General features: G+C 41.5%; 1 protein-coding gene across 3 annotated transcripts in view; it reads right to left on the bottom strand.

The window, feature by feature from the left end:
* lmna (lamin A) overlaps positions 1–16,916 on the bottom strand; it is a 29,583-nt gene that overhangs the window by 2,927 nt on the left and 9,740 nt on the right. For all 3 annotated transcript variants that reach the window (XM_035627198.2, XM_035627206.2, XM_035627214.2), the window contains 8 exons: positions 5,530–5,686; positions 4,762–4,887; positions 3,696–3,866; positions 2,752–2,877; positions 2,286–2,506; positions 1,276–1,588; positions 875–982; positions 22–141 (listed from right to left, as the gene is read on the bottom strand). In XM_035627198.2, coding sequence (XP_035483091.1) covers positions 22–141; positions 875–982; positions 1,276–1,588; positions 2,286–2,506; positions 2,752–2,877; positions 3,696–3,866; positions 4,762–4,887; positions 5,530–5,686 — 1,342 coding nt within the window. The remainder of the gene's footprint in view (positions 1–21; positions 142–874; positions 983–1,275; positions 1,589–2,285; positions 2,507–2,751; positions 2,878–3,695; positions 3,867–4,761; positions 4,888–5,529; positions 5,687–16,916) is intronic.

A 16,916-nucleotide genomic window follows, 5' to 3' on the forward strand; every position in this document is an offset into this window, starting at 1 on the left:
TGAGTATCAGTTAAGTCGGACCTCTCCGTTGGCACTGATGAGGCTGGTCTGCAGGAGATCGCCGGTGCCCCACGAGTTCTGGGTCTTCCACAGCAGGTCAGTGGGAGGGTTGTGGCTTCCACCGCCGGACGCGGCCCAGATCTATAGAAAGGTCAGAGGTCACGGAGTTTGCAAGAGATGAGCTGCTTTTAGACATACGCTGAAGTTTGGACATTTTCCTGACATTTTCTGGAAGGAGCTTTATGCGAGAGCACAATTATCTGTAAATGTTGCTCCGGACATTTTCCGTAACTTTTCCGGAAATGTTCCTGTTGGTGTGAGCAGGGTTGTAGCACCAAATTATGTGCCCTATACATGAGCAGTCTCTGTTGGTCCCCACACATGTTGGAGTTTATACCTCGGTAAATGCCCACTGACGGGTCTTAACCATCGTTTTCCTTTGGTTTGTTTTTCCCTCTCTTTCTTTTGACTCTTTTCTCTTCTGGGACCCAGACTTTACTTTCTTGAGGAAAGACATTACGAAGACACTGGTCAGTAGATCAGCTCACAGATTCTCATGCTGAGTCGTGATGGGCGGACCAAACCATTCTGCGCCTTTTGCAAGGGGTGAGAGGGCCAGAGAACCTCCACTATTTTTTGAAATACATAGTTCAGTCTCTCAACCAATGTATTCAGCCAATTTTTTATTTATGTTATGACACTAATTTCTTAGAACTAACACTGATTAGAAACAAAAAAAACTTTAAATTCCAGGCTTTTCCAGGACTAAAAGGTGTACGTTGGACCTTTATTTTGGAGTTTAGTTTTTCACTCCTCAAAACACAGAACCACTCGTGGTCAACAAATTCACAGAGGTGAACATTAGTCAACTCACGGTCACAGTTCCTCCAGCCTTCAGGGTGAACTTGGGGGGAAACTTGTAGGCGATGGGGGTGGCGCTCCCGACTTGTCCCTTCACCTGCCAATTGCCCAGTGGTTGGTCCTTCATGAGAGACGTGGAGAGACAGAATTTAAATTTGTTTCAGTTCATTAATAATAATGGAAATGTAGATGAAACAAACAGAAAAGCAATTCATCATTAAAAACACAAACAGAAAAGAAAAGACTTTATGTAATTGGTTGTAAAATACAACAGAAATGACATTATCCATTTTTAATCATACATATCTAACCTTCATTTATCGAGAACGGTTAGTTACATATTATTATATAACCAGAGAAGCACATACAATAACTTTATTGACGATTTTGTTTCTGGTAGAGGGACTGAGTTACCTCGTCTGCCTTGTTGCTGAGACGGATGAACTTGCCCTCCAGGTCGACCTCGTCCACTGTGATGCGGCCGCTGGCCGAGGCGTGCTGACTAATGCGGGTCTTGGTCACAGTGCCACCCGCCATGCTGGAGGTCTCACTGTCGTTGTCGTTGAGGCGCCGCTTCTTGGTGCTGGGCGTGCCGGAGGAGTTGCGGCTGCTCGAGGCGGTGGTTGAGGAGAGGAGCAGACGGCTGCCGTGGCTGTGGCCGTGGCCTGAACCAGAGGTCCGCGCAACCGTGACCTTGGTGGACGGGGGGCTGGGTGACAGACGCAGCCTAGGGACGGGCGGAGGAAGACGGTCTCATATGTGACACCAACAAATGTCGCGGCCATTTTACATCTCATCCTTGCTTCTCTGGCACTCTCACCTACACCAAACCGACCTGCATTAACCAGTGATTGGTTAATGCTCCAAAAGCCCGAAACCAGAACTGATCTCATAAAAACTACCTTTGTTGTCACTGCAGCAGTCTTGTGACATAATCTACACTAAAAGTCCTAATGACATTTCTCCACCTGTGATTCATTGCAATGAGCCTGTTACTTGATCAATTTTACATGATATTAATTGATTATGCTTTTTCCTGTAAATTTGTCTTCGTTGTGTGCTCCCAAACTCCTGTAAAAGAGCATGTTTGCTCAGCGAACTTAGCCTGCACAAATAAAAGTTATATCAATAAACAAAATTGATGGTTTCAAAGTTATATAGAAATGCTGCAGAGGCTGGCTGCAGGGAAGAGACACATTTATTTACATATTCATGAAGGTACCGAAGAAAGATACATTTATGAAGTTTTAGAAGTACTTCAAACTGTTGTGTTTGTTCAGGAAAATTAATCTCAAAGATGTATTTTTTAAAACAGACACTGACACAGAGTGCGGAGAACAGGAAACACACACACACAGTACATCTACATGTCCGTCGTGGACACGGGCAGGTGATGAACTTAATTCCACAACCATCTGTCTCACCTCTCCTCTTCTCCCTCCAGCAGCTTCCTGTAGGCACTGATCTCCATGTCCAGGGCCAGCTTGATGTCCAGCAGCTCCTGGTAATCGTCCAGCTGCTGCTGCATCCGGGCCCGGATCTCAGCCATCTCCCGCTCTTTATCCTCCAGCCGCCGCCTCATCAGGTCCCGCTCACGCGACAGAGACTCCTCCAGCTCCCGCACCTTGGCCTCGCTTGCCGACAGCTGATGTGAACACACACACACACACACACACACACACACACACACACACACACACACACACACACACACACACACACACACACACACACACACACACACACACACACACACACACACACACACACAGGCCGGTTGATTAAGCAGTCCGTTACAGTACAAACACAGGTTGATGTGTGAGGTGAAGCTTAATGTTAAAATAATCAATAGTGCTTCGAGCAGTGTTTTGGGAGAATTCATCAGTCCACCTGTTTCTGCAGCAGGTTGAGCTGGCCTGACATGCCCTCCAGTCGAACACGGGTCTGCTGCAGCTCTTCATGGGTGGATCCCACCAAGTGGCTGCTCCTGTCGGCTGACAGACGGGCATTCTCCAGCTGACGGACAGACAGAGAAATGCTACAGTCAGCTGTCGGCAGAGGTTCACTTTGCAGGCACTGAACTACCTGAGAGAAAAACTCAGCTGTTCGACAGAAAAACACAATCTTTGTCTTTTTTACTTTCTGCAATCCTTCTTATCAATTAGAAACAGTAATTACCAAAATCCCCAAAGGGTCCAGGAAAACAAAGAATAATTCAGCTTTGGTTTCATTAACAAATACATTCCAATGACAGAAAATGCTGTTGTGTTCATCCAAGTTCATCGAATGAATTTCGATGAATGAGTATTTAGATGAAAGACAAAAGTGTATAAAAAAACGTGGATTTTTATACACAGACGCTGATTGTTTAATCAGGGTGCATTATCTGAACTGTGGAACGATTAACTTTAATAACAGAACTAGTGCTGCAACTAACAATGTTTCACTGTAAATTATTTTTACGATTAATCAATTAGTTGTTTGGTCCATAAAATGTCATGTTTTCCAAACCCTGAGAGGATGTTTTGTTTTTGTCCACACGCCAACGATATTTAGTTTACTGTCGTAGAGGAGAAAAGAAACCAGAAAATATTCAACAAAAATATCCATCTAGGCTGAAATCCTAGAATTTTGACTTTTTTTCATAAGAACCACTTAAACTGATTATCAAAATAGTTGGTGAGTAATTTAGTAGTCGATTACTAATGGATTAATCGATTAACTGTTGCAGCTCTAAACAGAACAACCGCAACCACGAAGCTGAACTGCTGTTGAAACAACTGAGTCTCTACTTGGACTCTAGGTGGCAACAGAGCTGCGTCTCCCATACACACCTTCGACTGGTAGGTCTTCTCGATCTCCTCCTTGTAGAGGCGGACCTGCTCCTCGTGCTGAGCTCGCAGGTCAGAGAGGGCCTCGGACAGTTTGCTCTCAAAGTCCAGCTGCCGTCCGCCGTCGAGCTCCACAATGCGAGTCTCATGCCGACGCTTGGATTCACGCAACTCCTACAGACACCAGCAGAGAAAGGAAGGCGTGACTAATAATATGCTGGAAAAACACATTCAAACACAGGTTAGTGATGCTCGGCTTCTTATGGTTTTCCCTTTGACATGACTAGACTTATTACCTCCGCCAAGGAGGTTATGTGATATGAAGATTGTTCTTGAGCATGGTAACGAGGTTAAAGTAGGGATCCAGGTTTCTTCACCATTTTCAAAACGTGACATTTTGAGTCATATCTTTTTCAACAAAAATATGTAAGTCAGATGGAGATTGGGAATTAAAGTTTTGGGTGAATCGGAATAGGGGTGGAGGATTGCTCAGCCTTGGCGGGGTTCTGTGCTCTCCGTGTGCTCTTTTTTGGAAATTTGTTCATTACAAGTTGACTTAACTTATTATTACTACAAATAGAGTAACTTGTAGTGATGTTTGGTTTATTTTCTTTGGGTACCAAAGAACCACGGTAGAAACCCACCATGGTCAATGAACTTAATTGCATTGATTGGTCAGTCGCTGAGCAGTAATTACTTGTTTAGGAGGCTACAGCAGATAAATCCACTGACCTGGTGGCCTTGGCCTGGAAAAAACTAAAAACAAAACACATCTGTTGCCATTTTGTCATAAGTTGAAATATCATTATTTAAATGTTTGTACAAATGTAAATGATGAAACTTATACTGTGTTTAATAATTATATGTGAAATTAAAGGCAGGATATGATGAAGTAGAGGTGAGGAGCAAAAACAAAAAACAAATGTATCTGCGAATCAAATCTGAAGGGGGGAATGCAAAACAAGTAGGTGGTTGGAAGCGAATCAATATCCTGTGGAAGATGTAAAGTAGGACAGGTGATTGAAACAGCCGAACAAAAAATAGATGGGTGAAGGTGAAGAGTGGGAACCTCGTTGTAGATGCTCTTTTGGAACTCCAGCTCCTCCTTCACAGTCTGCAGGCGATTCTCCGCGTCCACTCTCCTCAGCATCTCATCCTGCAGCTGCCTCTTGGCATCGGCTAAGCTACCGTCCAACTGGGAGGGAGGAGGAGGAGGAGAGACAGAAACAGGATGGGAAGAGAGATGAGATATGGAGAAATGATCCTTAACGAAGGCCTGTGAGTGGGAACGAAATGTAATGCAGCCCGAGGTGTAATCTGTCCGTGCTATGAACTATGCTTTCCAAGACAAAACCTGCAGTTTATGTGTGTGACCAGTAGGTGGAGGGAGAGCACAACTCCTATCCACATCAGTCCTGTAGTACAGTTCATTGATAAAACAAAGAGAATGCAAACTGGTCATCATCACCAAACTGTCATCATTCATAATCAACTACCTGCAAGGTTTATAGAAAATGACTACTTTCAGTCACCGTGGCTTTGCACACACGACTACTGATATTTTTCAGGTGGCAACTGGGGATTTTACACATTTTCCCACCCTGTTACAATCGTCAAAGGTTAATAGCGCGTAATGTTGACGTGCGACAGGGCCGCGATGTCTCTGTTGCATTGCTGTGATATCATCATGGGGAAGATTTCCTCAGGAAGCTGAAATTACCCTGATGCGAGTGAAGGCGCTTGTTGTGCCACAATAGCATAAATAAACAGAAACATGCTCTTGCCTTCCCACTAAAGACTTAAGTTACAAACAGAAATGTTTTTTGTTTTTTTTTACCTTGGCCAACTGGGCCTTGAGACCCTTGACCTCGACCTCTAGGGCCCGCTTCTCCCCCATGGCAGTGTTGAGGGAAGCATCTTTAGAGTTGAGCAGGGCCTCCAGGTCCCTCAGTCGGACCAGAGCCGCCTCCAGGTCAGACTCCTTCTTATTGTTCCTGTGAAAACACGTGACAGATAAAGATGTGGACATTAGTTTGCTGGTTCTTCCATGCTGCGTGTGTCATTGATGTATATTTCCATTTTATACCCATTAGCGAGTTTCAACAGACAATTTTCTTGTCTTCACAGTTTGGGAACAGATTATTGGGATAGTTTTGGAGGTGTGTAATTTTCTGCATAGGTTTCAAAACTCTAATATACCTAAATATTTGTGATAAATGTTTCTCATTGAGTGACACTGAACCTGAGACAACCCACAACTTGTTCTATTTTTTTTTAATTGTATTTATACCTTTCATTGTTTCAAAAGTGTCATACTTATACGTTTCCTTTGAATTGGCCATTTTTGAATTAGGGCTGCAACTAACGATTATTTTCCCTATCAATTAATCTGTTGATTATTTTCTCGATTAATCGATTAGTTGTTTGGTTCATAAAATATCATAATTGGTGAAGAATGTTGATCGTACTTCCCAAACCCGAAGATGATGTTTTGTTTTGTCAACACACACAAAATATTTAGTTTACTGTCATTGAGGAGCAAAGAAACCAGAAAATATTCACATTTAAGAAGCTGAAATCAGAGTTTTTACTTTTTTTCCCCATAAAAACTACTTGAACCGATTAATTAATCGATTACTTATTGATTTATCAATTTACGGTTGCAGCTCTAGTTTGAATGTTTGAAAGTTTCCTTGACTTTCCTGGGTCACAATGTTTTTACATATAATTTATGCACTAAAAGTTTTTTCTGCAATATGCTTTTTCGCACCTTAGTCTATTTATTTGGTAACTTTTGAGTCATGATTTATGTTAAGGTTGTGCTGTTTTTTTATCCGAACATGGTCCTGAATCCGGAGCTACAGTGACAGAAGCTGTGAACGACAAACAGCCACTCTACAGTCCAGTGAGTGCAGCAGTTGTCCACTGTTGATGTGAACTGAACACAGGCCAGCACACACCAGCGTACTGTCGCCTGCCTTCTGCTAAAGAATAGGAGCCCATTGAGCTCGATCTCAAGGGAACCTGTGTTGGATTAAAAGAATTCACGTTTGTTGCTCATGTGCTTGTGCAAGCGTGTGCCCCCCCCCCCCCTCTCCTCATAACAGCTCTGCAGGAACAAATCCAGAGTACTGGGTAGAAGGGGGAAAAAAACTGGATTCAGTCATGGAAAAAAACAATACTCTCCCAGCAGAAGACGGAGAGAGAGAGAGAGAGAGAGAGAGAGAGAGAGAGAGAGGAGGGGGAAAAAGAGAGGTTGATAGTAATATTCTTCATGCACAGCCAAGGGGGAAATGGGCTCCCTGTTATTCCATTTGGCCCTCTAGGACAGACTACGTTGTCACTAATAATGGCCATCTGCTGGGGGAGATGGCTTCCAGGCTGCTCTCACAGACCTCACAGGCCTCTGGTCACTGCCGGCCGGGCGTGAGTGAGGGCGGCCAGCGTACGGATGAACAGGCAGAGAGAGCAACAGATGGTCTATACTAGACACACTCGCAGCTACAGTACGCGCTCATAACATGAATCAGTATCATGTCCAGAAAATAAAATGGATTCCAGAGAAAACATATCCCTGATGTTTTACAGATGTACAATCATGCTTCAGGAACTTCAGTCAGTGTTTAGATTCAATGGGAATAAAGGAAAGACGGCCAAAAAAAACAAGGCTTCATTGCTGCGAATGCACGCACACAAACGCAAAGAGGAAAACTACATCACTAAAATAATAACCATCACCTTAATGAAGATCATAATGCTCAATTTGTTCTACAGAGTATTTGATTCATCTTCATGGTCGTTGTGGAGGCTGTAATTTGTGGTGATATTAAAGGTGACATATTTTGCTCATACTCGAGTCTCATACTTTTAATTTGGGTTACCACTTGAAAAGGTTTACATTCTCTAATGTTCAGTAAAAAATCAGTGTTCTCATACTGCTCATTCCCTTCAGATCCTCTTTTCACCCTCTTTCTAAAATGCCTGGGTTTCTTTTAGCCCCGCCTCCCGATAAACCTTAGTCTACTCTGATTGGCCAGCTGGGCCAACAGTTACCTTTTCCAGAGCCCATAATTGAATTTAAATGAGCATGTGTTGGACCAGATGTTCATAAATTCCTTTTGTTGCAGCAAAGCACCGGTTCATATTTATAAACCTCTCTCGTAGCCCAGTACAGACACAGTCCTCTTACATTTAGCAGCTGATTGTAAAAGTCTTGCTCAAGGGCGGATTCGTCTGACTCCATTTTTCTTTGTGTGCCAAACAGATCTCCGAGCAGTCGTTGTTTTTCTGTTTTAATATTTCAACTCGTAAAGAGAGAGACAAGAATGTCAGTCTTTACGACCCAGGTGTACGAGTACTGGAGATTATAGTTCTACATGCACAGAGATAAGCATGTGTCAGGGAAATGCAGACAAACACACACTACTACTCATCTACCCTTTAAACATGTCTTCCCCTTAAAATCAAATGATTTACAGCAATGGGGATTTGCCTTTTGTCCCCATAAGGAAGACAAGTCACTACAACATGAGAAATATAGACGGACAACAAACACATACACACACACCTACAAACATTCTCTGAATTCTTTGACCTACAAAGTCCGCAGCCTACAACAACAAAACAAGTGAACATGTCTCTCAATCTGTCAGCAAGTGTGAAGGCACCTTCTTGACAGGCAGATGAGTAAGTGGAGTAAAACAGAGACATTTTTACTGCTGTTAAATGTTTTAATAACTTTTAACTTGTGACTTTTACCTACTGGTTGGGCCATATGCTCCCCGTGCTCAACTTCAAAGCCCTCCACCATCTTGCTCCCCAATACCTCACTGATCTCCTCTCCCCCTACCAACCGACACGGTCCCTCAGATCCACCTCTGCCGGTCTCCTCTCCACCCCCAAAACCAAACTCCGCAGCTTGGGAGACAGAGCTTTCTCCAGGGCTGCTCCCAGGCTGTGGAACTCCCTCCCCCAAGAGATTCCGGGATTCCGACTCCCTCACCACCTTTCAGTCATGCCTAAAAACCCACCTCTTTTCCTCTGCATATCCCTAGCTCCCCATTCCACTTTTTTTTCTTCTCTGTTTGTTTTCTTGTTTTGTTTTGTACCAGCGCTTTCGGTTAATGAAAAGCGCTTTAAAAATTAAATATATTATTAAATATATTATTATTATCGTACACTTAATGATTTCTGTAAATTTACAGCAAGATTTCAAAAGTATTAACCAGCACTTTACTGTTAATAAAAATTACAATCTGTAAAATTACACTATATTGACGTGTTTTTTAACAGCAAAATGCTGTATTGCTAAAATACAGCACTTTACTGCAGAATAACTTAAATAACAGTGTCATACAGTATTTATTGCATTCTGGGAAGAGAAAATTCACCAGCACATGTGGAGCTGGGATCGATTGTTTTCTTCATCTATCCCCATCTGTCTAATTATCTGGTAAGTGTCAATTTTACTCAATCCATGAATCAGTGAAACGTCTATCAGTGATGTTTCCATGTTGTTTGCATCATCGAATATGTGTATGTGTCATCATAGATTGATTAGGCAGCTAGCTAGAGTTTCATAACTGCTTAGTCTGACAACATAAGCTCATTTTTAGTCTTGACAGTGTAAACCAATGAAAACCACTACATCAGTTGAAGCAACTTATAGCCTTTCATTCATGCTGTTATTCAGTGGAAGAAGTTTTGCACAACTTCACTTTTATATAGAGTCTTAAGAAACACTATCGTTTTTCAGGCACTTCATTGGAATAAACCCTGAGAGAGGAACCAAGGCTGGACGGGACAGAGTCACCAACAAGATTCAATCCACGTGTCCACTCTGCTGAGGAGACTTCATCTAAGATGGTGAGCTAATTCAGCCCCATAACTCACTTGCATTTGTGAAAACACCAGATTGTCTTTTTTCTCTAATTATTTGAACTCATTTCTTTCTGTCTCTTACACAGTCAGAGGTGGTTTGAGAGTACCAGAAGTCCATCACTCCTCTGCCATCGTTCAACTCTTGGACTTCTGCACTTACACTTAAGTATACTTGTTAGAGCCTGAATGTACAGTTCATATTTGGAATTTGGAATTTTAATTGTTTTGATAAAGCATTATATTGACCAATGTTTTGTCCCAGGTCTTTGTTAGTACCAGTTTAATATGCAATTATTCTGCATGTGCAGTTTAGAACGTTTTATCAAAATAAAAAGTAAAATGCAAAAAGAGGTTGTGATTATTTGATTGAAAAATCTGTGATTTAGCTTTGGACTTTCAAAGAACATTTTGCTGTGGTTTGTGCTCTGTGCTTGTAGCCAGATTTTAGGAGGACTTTATAACCAGGGAGGTCTATTTTATCGTCTTTCTTCGGTAAAAAAAAGAATTGTACTTTAAAAAAAAGTAAACGGTCAGTCAACTGTAAGGTACTGTAAAATTAAAAAAAAAAACAGCCAGCCAGTCAGTTGACTGTAAACTTCTGTGAAAATAATCAAATAAGTTCATACCGTATTTTTGAATAACTGTACAAAACTGTAAATTTTAGTGACGGTAGACAAATGTTAATTTTACAGTAACATAATGGCAACCCTGCTGCCAGCTGATTACAGGTTTTTTTACTCGTTAGGGTTAGGTTTCTCAAATCAAGTTTCATCCACAATCTTTATGCGGGGATGAGGAATAAGGTGAATAAGGGAAGTGACCTTAATGACTTCTGCTTGGCATTATATTTAAAATACTAAAGAAAAAAAAAAATAATATATTTTTTTTTTAATTATTAAAATTAATTTGACTTTTCAGAGGGGGCACCTCCATTGGAGGGGCGGGGCACCCCCCCCAATTCAATGGTAGGGGAAACACTGTGGTTGTTATTGTGGAACATTTTACATTAACCACAGTGCTGCTCATTAAAATATTACGGACTTAAACATCATGAAGCCCTGGAACAGGTCTGTTTAATGAGGAAGAGACAAAGAGGCGTTGTTTTCTTTTTTTATGTGTGGGAGAAAAAAAGACGTTACCATAATGTTTTACATTAATTTACAGCTCAAGATTTTTTTTTAATATTTTGTACATCTTGTTAGGTGTGACTGATACCTGCTGCTGTAACACCGGAACTTCCCATGTTGGGGTCAATAAAGTTCATCTATCCATCTTAACTTTACTTGACACTATACAGCTCAGCTTTGTGTAAATGTTAGCTTTTTTTTCTCAATCAAACATTTTAACAGTCTGATTCTGTGGACTGATGCGTGTGTGTGTGTGTGTGTGTGTGTGTGTGTGTGTGTGTGTGTGTGTGTGTGTGTGTGTGTGTGTGTGTGTGTGTGTGTGTGTGTGTGTGTGTTTGTGTGTGTGTGTGCGCAGGTGACTGCTGTGACGTTGATTAGTGCTAATGGGCCCAGTGGATCGGCTCCAGGAGTGCCTTAATGGACAGAAGTGGATTTCATACACGACCATGCAGCTCGGCTATTTGTTCCCTCTTCATAAACAAATGTGATGATAAAACAGAGTAAATACCTTACAGCAGGAGGGCGGGCAGCGTTGCAATTTGAAGAAGGCTTTTATTAGCCGCTTGTATTAGCGTGACTTCAGTACAAGTGGCCGCTCAACTCTGCTACCAAAGGGCCATTGTGTTAAGAACAAGGCTCTGCTTGGCCGCCAACGAGCAGCTCTGTGAGACATAGTGGAGCTTTGAGCTGAATACTTACGCCAACATGCTCACAATGACAATGCTAACATGCTGATGTTTAGCGGATTTACAGTCTGCCAGCTTCACCGTCTTAGTTTAGCATGTTAGCATGCTAACATTAGTTAGTGGCACTAGTAAAAGAAAATATCCTCCAAGAGCCAGGGAAAGCGTCATAAGTTTGGTTTTTGTTGGTTTATTTTTTTTGAAGGATTACGTAAAAGGTAGGGATGAGGCCTGGGAAGACCCCATAACATTTTGGTGTGGATTTTTAATTTTTTTTTAACTATGTTCTATAACAAAAATCCTATAGGTTAATAACCACTTCCTATGAAAGATTGTTCGGCCTTGCTAGAGGTACAGTATGCGCCCTACTCAGTGCCATTACAATTATTCAAAATATTTACGTCTGGACCAAAGTGGCAGATTGAAAAACCAACATACATGAAACATCATAATTACATTAATGTATTGTAAAGCAGGGAGGTACAGCATAGATCATTAGGAGATTGTGGTTCTGTTTACAGTTGCAACTACCTGAGCTCTGACCTTAATATGAAAAAGAGTAAATGGTCTTTTTTCCAAGTGAAGTTATTAATATTACCCTTTTCACTATTAGTGCTTGGAGAAAAGGCTTTATTATTGAGATTGCATTGCGCAGTACTGGGGTATTGGATCAGCGATAAACGACCAAACCATTGAGTTTGTGGAATCTCAGGCCTTTGTCAAACAGAGCGGCATCAGGGACCTTTCAACAGGTTGTATAAAAGTGTAGACAAGATCAGCTTGCCAGTCTGCAAACACTGCATCTGTTGAATGTGTTCCTTTTGAGGACACAAAATTTGATTTGATTTGGAGTAATAGTTCCAGCCTCATGGTGGGTGCTACTGTTCAGGCACTAAAGAGACCAGCATGACGGTATAGAACAAATCACAAACCAACACTGTGTTGGAGCACACTACTCTAAATCAACATAACAGAACAGCAGGTACCATCAAAGCATTTTTACGAGTTTTCAAATGGGGAAAAAAAGAATCTGTGCCAAATTTAAAAAAGTAGCAACAGCAGAATGGAATCAAATAGTCAGAGAGCAACACAACCTAAAAAGACCAAACAAGGGATTCTGGTTTATGTAATAGGGGTTAGTTAGGGTGGATGTGGGCCACATTGAGTCAAAATTTTTAAATGCAGCATGAAAACAGAAATTAATTGGAATTACTAGTTTAGCCCCAACGGCTCCTCTTAGGCAATATCTATGCCTGGTTTGTTAGCAAACATCTATAAAACTGATTAATACAATTAACACACTAATAAATTCAACTGGAGATATTTTAGACACAATGGTTGTATTGTATTGCATATCATCATCATCTAAAAAGAGAAATCAGAAAAAAAGAGACAGTATAACTATAACCACTGGTTACAATAGCTACTTCAGTTCAGAGTGTGTAACACATGGGACGAAGCACCGCTGAGTACTTCTCTTCAACACGTTCTCTTCCTCCAGGATGTTTGGCTTAAAAGTGGCCGCTGAAGAACATTGGAAAATCCTGTGTGTGCGCATGTGGTGTATTTTTAAATTTGTGTTTGTGTGTCCTGCACTGCGTTGTGTGTCAAGTGTTGCCTGCCAAATGTGTGTACCACTGTGTAGGTTAAGCATACGTTTGTGTACAGAATATGTGTGCGCCTGTTCGCATCACGTAATGAAACGGTGCGTAATGAAATGTGTATGTGTACGGCAGCACATAGTGTTCTTGTAGGTTTGTTCTCCTTTTCCCATTAACATAATCCAGTGCAGGGTGTGTGCGAGTTGTGCAGCCATTTGCTTGGGAGTATCCGTTTATATAATCCAGTATGAATGGCATAATTAGAGAGCTTCAGCCTCAGTGTAAATATCCTCTTGACATTCTGTTTACATTTTGTTCCGCTGAACCATTGGAGTCTCTCAGCCTGTGCTCAGGACACGTGGAGTCACCCGAGTGATTATTCAAGAATAACACTATTCATATTAATAATACAATACACAGTCAGCATGAGAACTGATGTGATACTGAGAAATGATATAAGCAAAAAAAAATTTTTCATCAAGATAAGAGGAATCTGTTTCCAGTAAAAACAAGCCAGCGGAGTCAAATGACTTGTAAACTTAGGGAAAAATTTGTGCACTGTGCATTTTATGTTGAGGGAATAAAAATAAAAATAATAAAAAATAGTCATTTTGGCAGCTTTTATTACTGTTTTTCGAGTGTAGACCACTTGTTATACACTCTTTCATCCTATCTGCAAATGTCTGCTCCATTTAAAAAAAAAGAAAAATAACTGAAAAATAAAAGTTTATAAAATCATTCCACCATTTTCAGCTGCAATATCAAAGCTTCTTAAGGGCATTTTGTTACAGAGAAAATCGAGTAAATGACACATGCTGAAGTACGGAGACAAAATGGGAGCTCTTGGACAGAGACGGTGTGAGATGGGGGAGAGAAGGGGAGGCAAGGGGGGGGTTGAAAATGGAAATGCGAAAGTAAAAAGGACAAAAAGGTGAAGAGAAAGCGGGAGAATAATAGAGACGAGAAATGTGAGGAGGAGGAGGATGAATGTTTTGGCTCAGCTCCCAGCCTCAAGGATGACTCACAGCTATCTTTGTCCACCCAGTAACGAGAAACGAACCCTGCCTCGTGGAGTGAAAAAGCCTACTACTACCCCCCTGTTTTGCTACACCGTTGCCACGGCAACCATGGCAACCACGGCCTTGTAATCAGGATAGTTTGCCATTTCCACCAAACCGTGGACGCAGTCGAATTAAGGTGAAGACTTTTCTGTGGATATTTTAAAACAGTGTTGTTTTGTTCTACTCGCCTGGAGGAGAGTCGAACCATCGTTTCTTCAAGATATGACAGAGACAGAGATTACTGCAGCTATTCTGCCGACAGAGGGTTTGATAAGATCCCTGGCAACGCATATGCCAAATAGTTAATTGTCGTTTGGGATCTACAATTTTTAAGATTTAGCAGCAGCACTATTCCAACACGCTATTCAGGATTTCTAAAACTTGAAGTTAGAAGTTAAATCTGTGTGCAAAATCTTCACCAGACGTCCAAACATAATACATAAGACTACACAGCTTCATCGTGTGATCGTTGCACTAATGGAGCTGCCAGATGTGTCCACCCTTACTTTGCAAACTAAATCCCTGCTCGGACTACTGAGGCTCAGCATGTTGTAGTAGTCCAACAGGCTGCCCTGCACTGACCTAACTCGTGCTAATAATGTGAAGACATTATTTAATTGGCTGCACTAAAACAACATTGTTATAGTGAAACACGTTTCCTCATTACCTCTAGAGCTGCTTTTATCTCTCATTCATGCAGTTCTAGAGGAACAACAACAAGAGGTTCAGCACTTTGCACGTGGGCACATCTACTCAAGTTGTGGAGCAATGGGGGGGTGATTGGGCACCAAGGGTTTCCCTGAGTGTTTAAAATCACAGACTCTCTGTACGGAGTTGCTATAGTATCCAACAATTCATCACCTCGTTTGTTTCCTGTTGCACAACTCAAAGTACTTACTACATAAACACACCCCCCCCACCCACACGCACAAACACACCCAGCCTGGCAAGCATATGTGGGCACATTTGGGAGGGGTTTCCCCAATGACTCACTGCTCAAACACTGACAAGAAGAAAAAGAAAGGGGGGGGGGGGGGTTCTCTTAAATTCCCTACGCGTCGTTGACTAAAATGTTCCCTTCTCTAATTATAGCCCACCTTTCCTCTATCCATTTCCACCAGATTCAGTTTGACCGTTCACAAAGCAGCTTTAAGTGGAGAACTCTGCAGGGAAAAGGCGACGAAGAGGAAGGTTGTGGAATAATGGGAATTTAGTAAACAAACACGTTGCCAGGAACCGAACAGGAACAACGGAGACATGTCCGAGGACAGTACACACCTGACAATTACCCACCGGTTATGTTTTTGAGATGACTATGCAAGTTTTAAAAAAGGAAAAAAGAGACAGCAACTTTTTCAGCAATTGTCCAATAAATTAAAATATCGACAATAATTTACAAAAGAATAAAATATGAATCACATTTCTTTAAGTTCAATTTAGATTAATTGTGAAAGCAACCTTTTTTAAGGAATATAATAATAAGAAGACATACACAGAGAAAAAAACACTATTTGAGATGATGCTTGGATTGTAATGTAAAACACTGACGCAAATGGCATCAGGCCTGCTAGTTCACGTCAACTCTGATTTTCCAAATGTGTTGTGCAACTCTTGCAAAAATATGCAGTAAGATAAACATTACAGGCTGGCACATGACCATTTCCTGTGTCTGTGCTGGAGAGAAGAACACAATAACATGGAGTGTGTGTGTGTGTGTGTGTTTTAAATCATCTGAAACCAACAAAGACGCAGCTTTTGCCACAGGCCACCCACATGTGGCGGATGGGAACAGAGATCTTTGTGTTTCCAGTCTTAAAGCAAATGTCGACCGTGGCTGATGCGCTGACGAGGGTGGGGTTGCTTTTCTCTCACGTCAAACTCATGGTTTTGTTTAGGCTGTCACCAAAACTGTCAACTGAAAAGAATCATATGTGCCTCGCTTTGTCCCATTCATGCCTGCAAAAATGTACAGTCGATAATACAGTTCCTCAAACACGGTGTCAGTCAAAAGGTAGAGAAGAGAGAACAGTGCCCCTCCTGCTTATAATGCCTGTTTTAGGTATGTGTGTGCGCATGCGTGCGTGTCTGTGCAGACACATGAAACACCCCTTGTTCCTCCCTGCGTGATTAGTTGATGATTCATCGGGGAGTGAGTCAGACGCTGGTTGCCTGCTCTGTGTTATCTTATGAGTTGCTTTTCACTGGTCCTGAATTTGATTATCTGCGGTGATAAACGACCTCTTTGCACTTTTCATTTTTTTCTGAGTGTCGTTAAATAAGCAAGAGACATAAAATCGCCAGTAAAGTTCGGGAAGGTTAGTGAAAAATCAAGATAAGAACTGGTTCATGTCAATGGTCACTATGGCCACTATGAACTTTGTTATCTGATCAACATTTGTAAAACTCTAAGAGAACATGATTATAAAATAAACCATCTCTGTAATTATCTTCTGGATGAGACTGCAGGCACTGAATACAACTTTCATTTTAATAACTGGTTCAACTGCATTGCCTCAACCCTTTTACTTTGAGTATGCAGGATCATGTGTCTCTGCCAATAAAGTGACGCTCCTGGAAAAGCGTCACAATAACAATTATTACACATCTTAAATCCGTAATTCACGTCTTTCTGAGTACAACTGTCGCATTTGCATCCAAAGGTTGAATTTTCATTTGTATTAACAAGAAAACTCCCTGGTGTATCACCGCCCTCACTTATGCTCCATATAACAACAACAACAGATTGAGTTCTAACCACAGTGTTCTTTCCAGCTGAGCTACAGTAAAACTCTATATGGCCTTTATGAGACTGTGACGACTTCTGGTTTGTTAACTTGTGCTACACTATGAAGAAAAAGGGGAAAAAAAGGAT

Source organism: Scophthalmus maximus, chromosome 1, assembly GCF_022379125.1.
Source record: "Scophthalmus maximus strain ysfricsl-2021 chromosome 1, ASM2237912v1, whole genome shotgun sequence".
Classification (NCBI taxonomy): Eukaryota; Metazoa; Chordata; class Actinopteri; order Pleuronectiformes; family Scophthalmidae; genus Scophthalmus; species Scophthalmus maximus.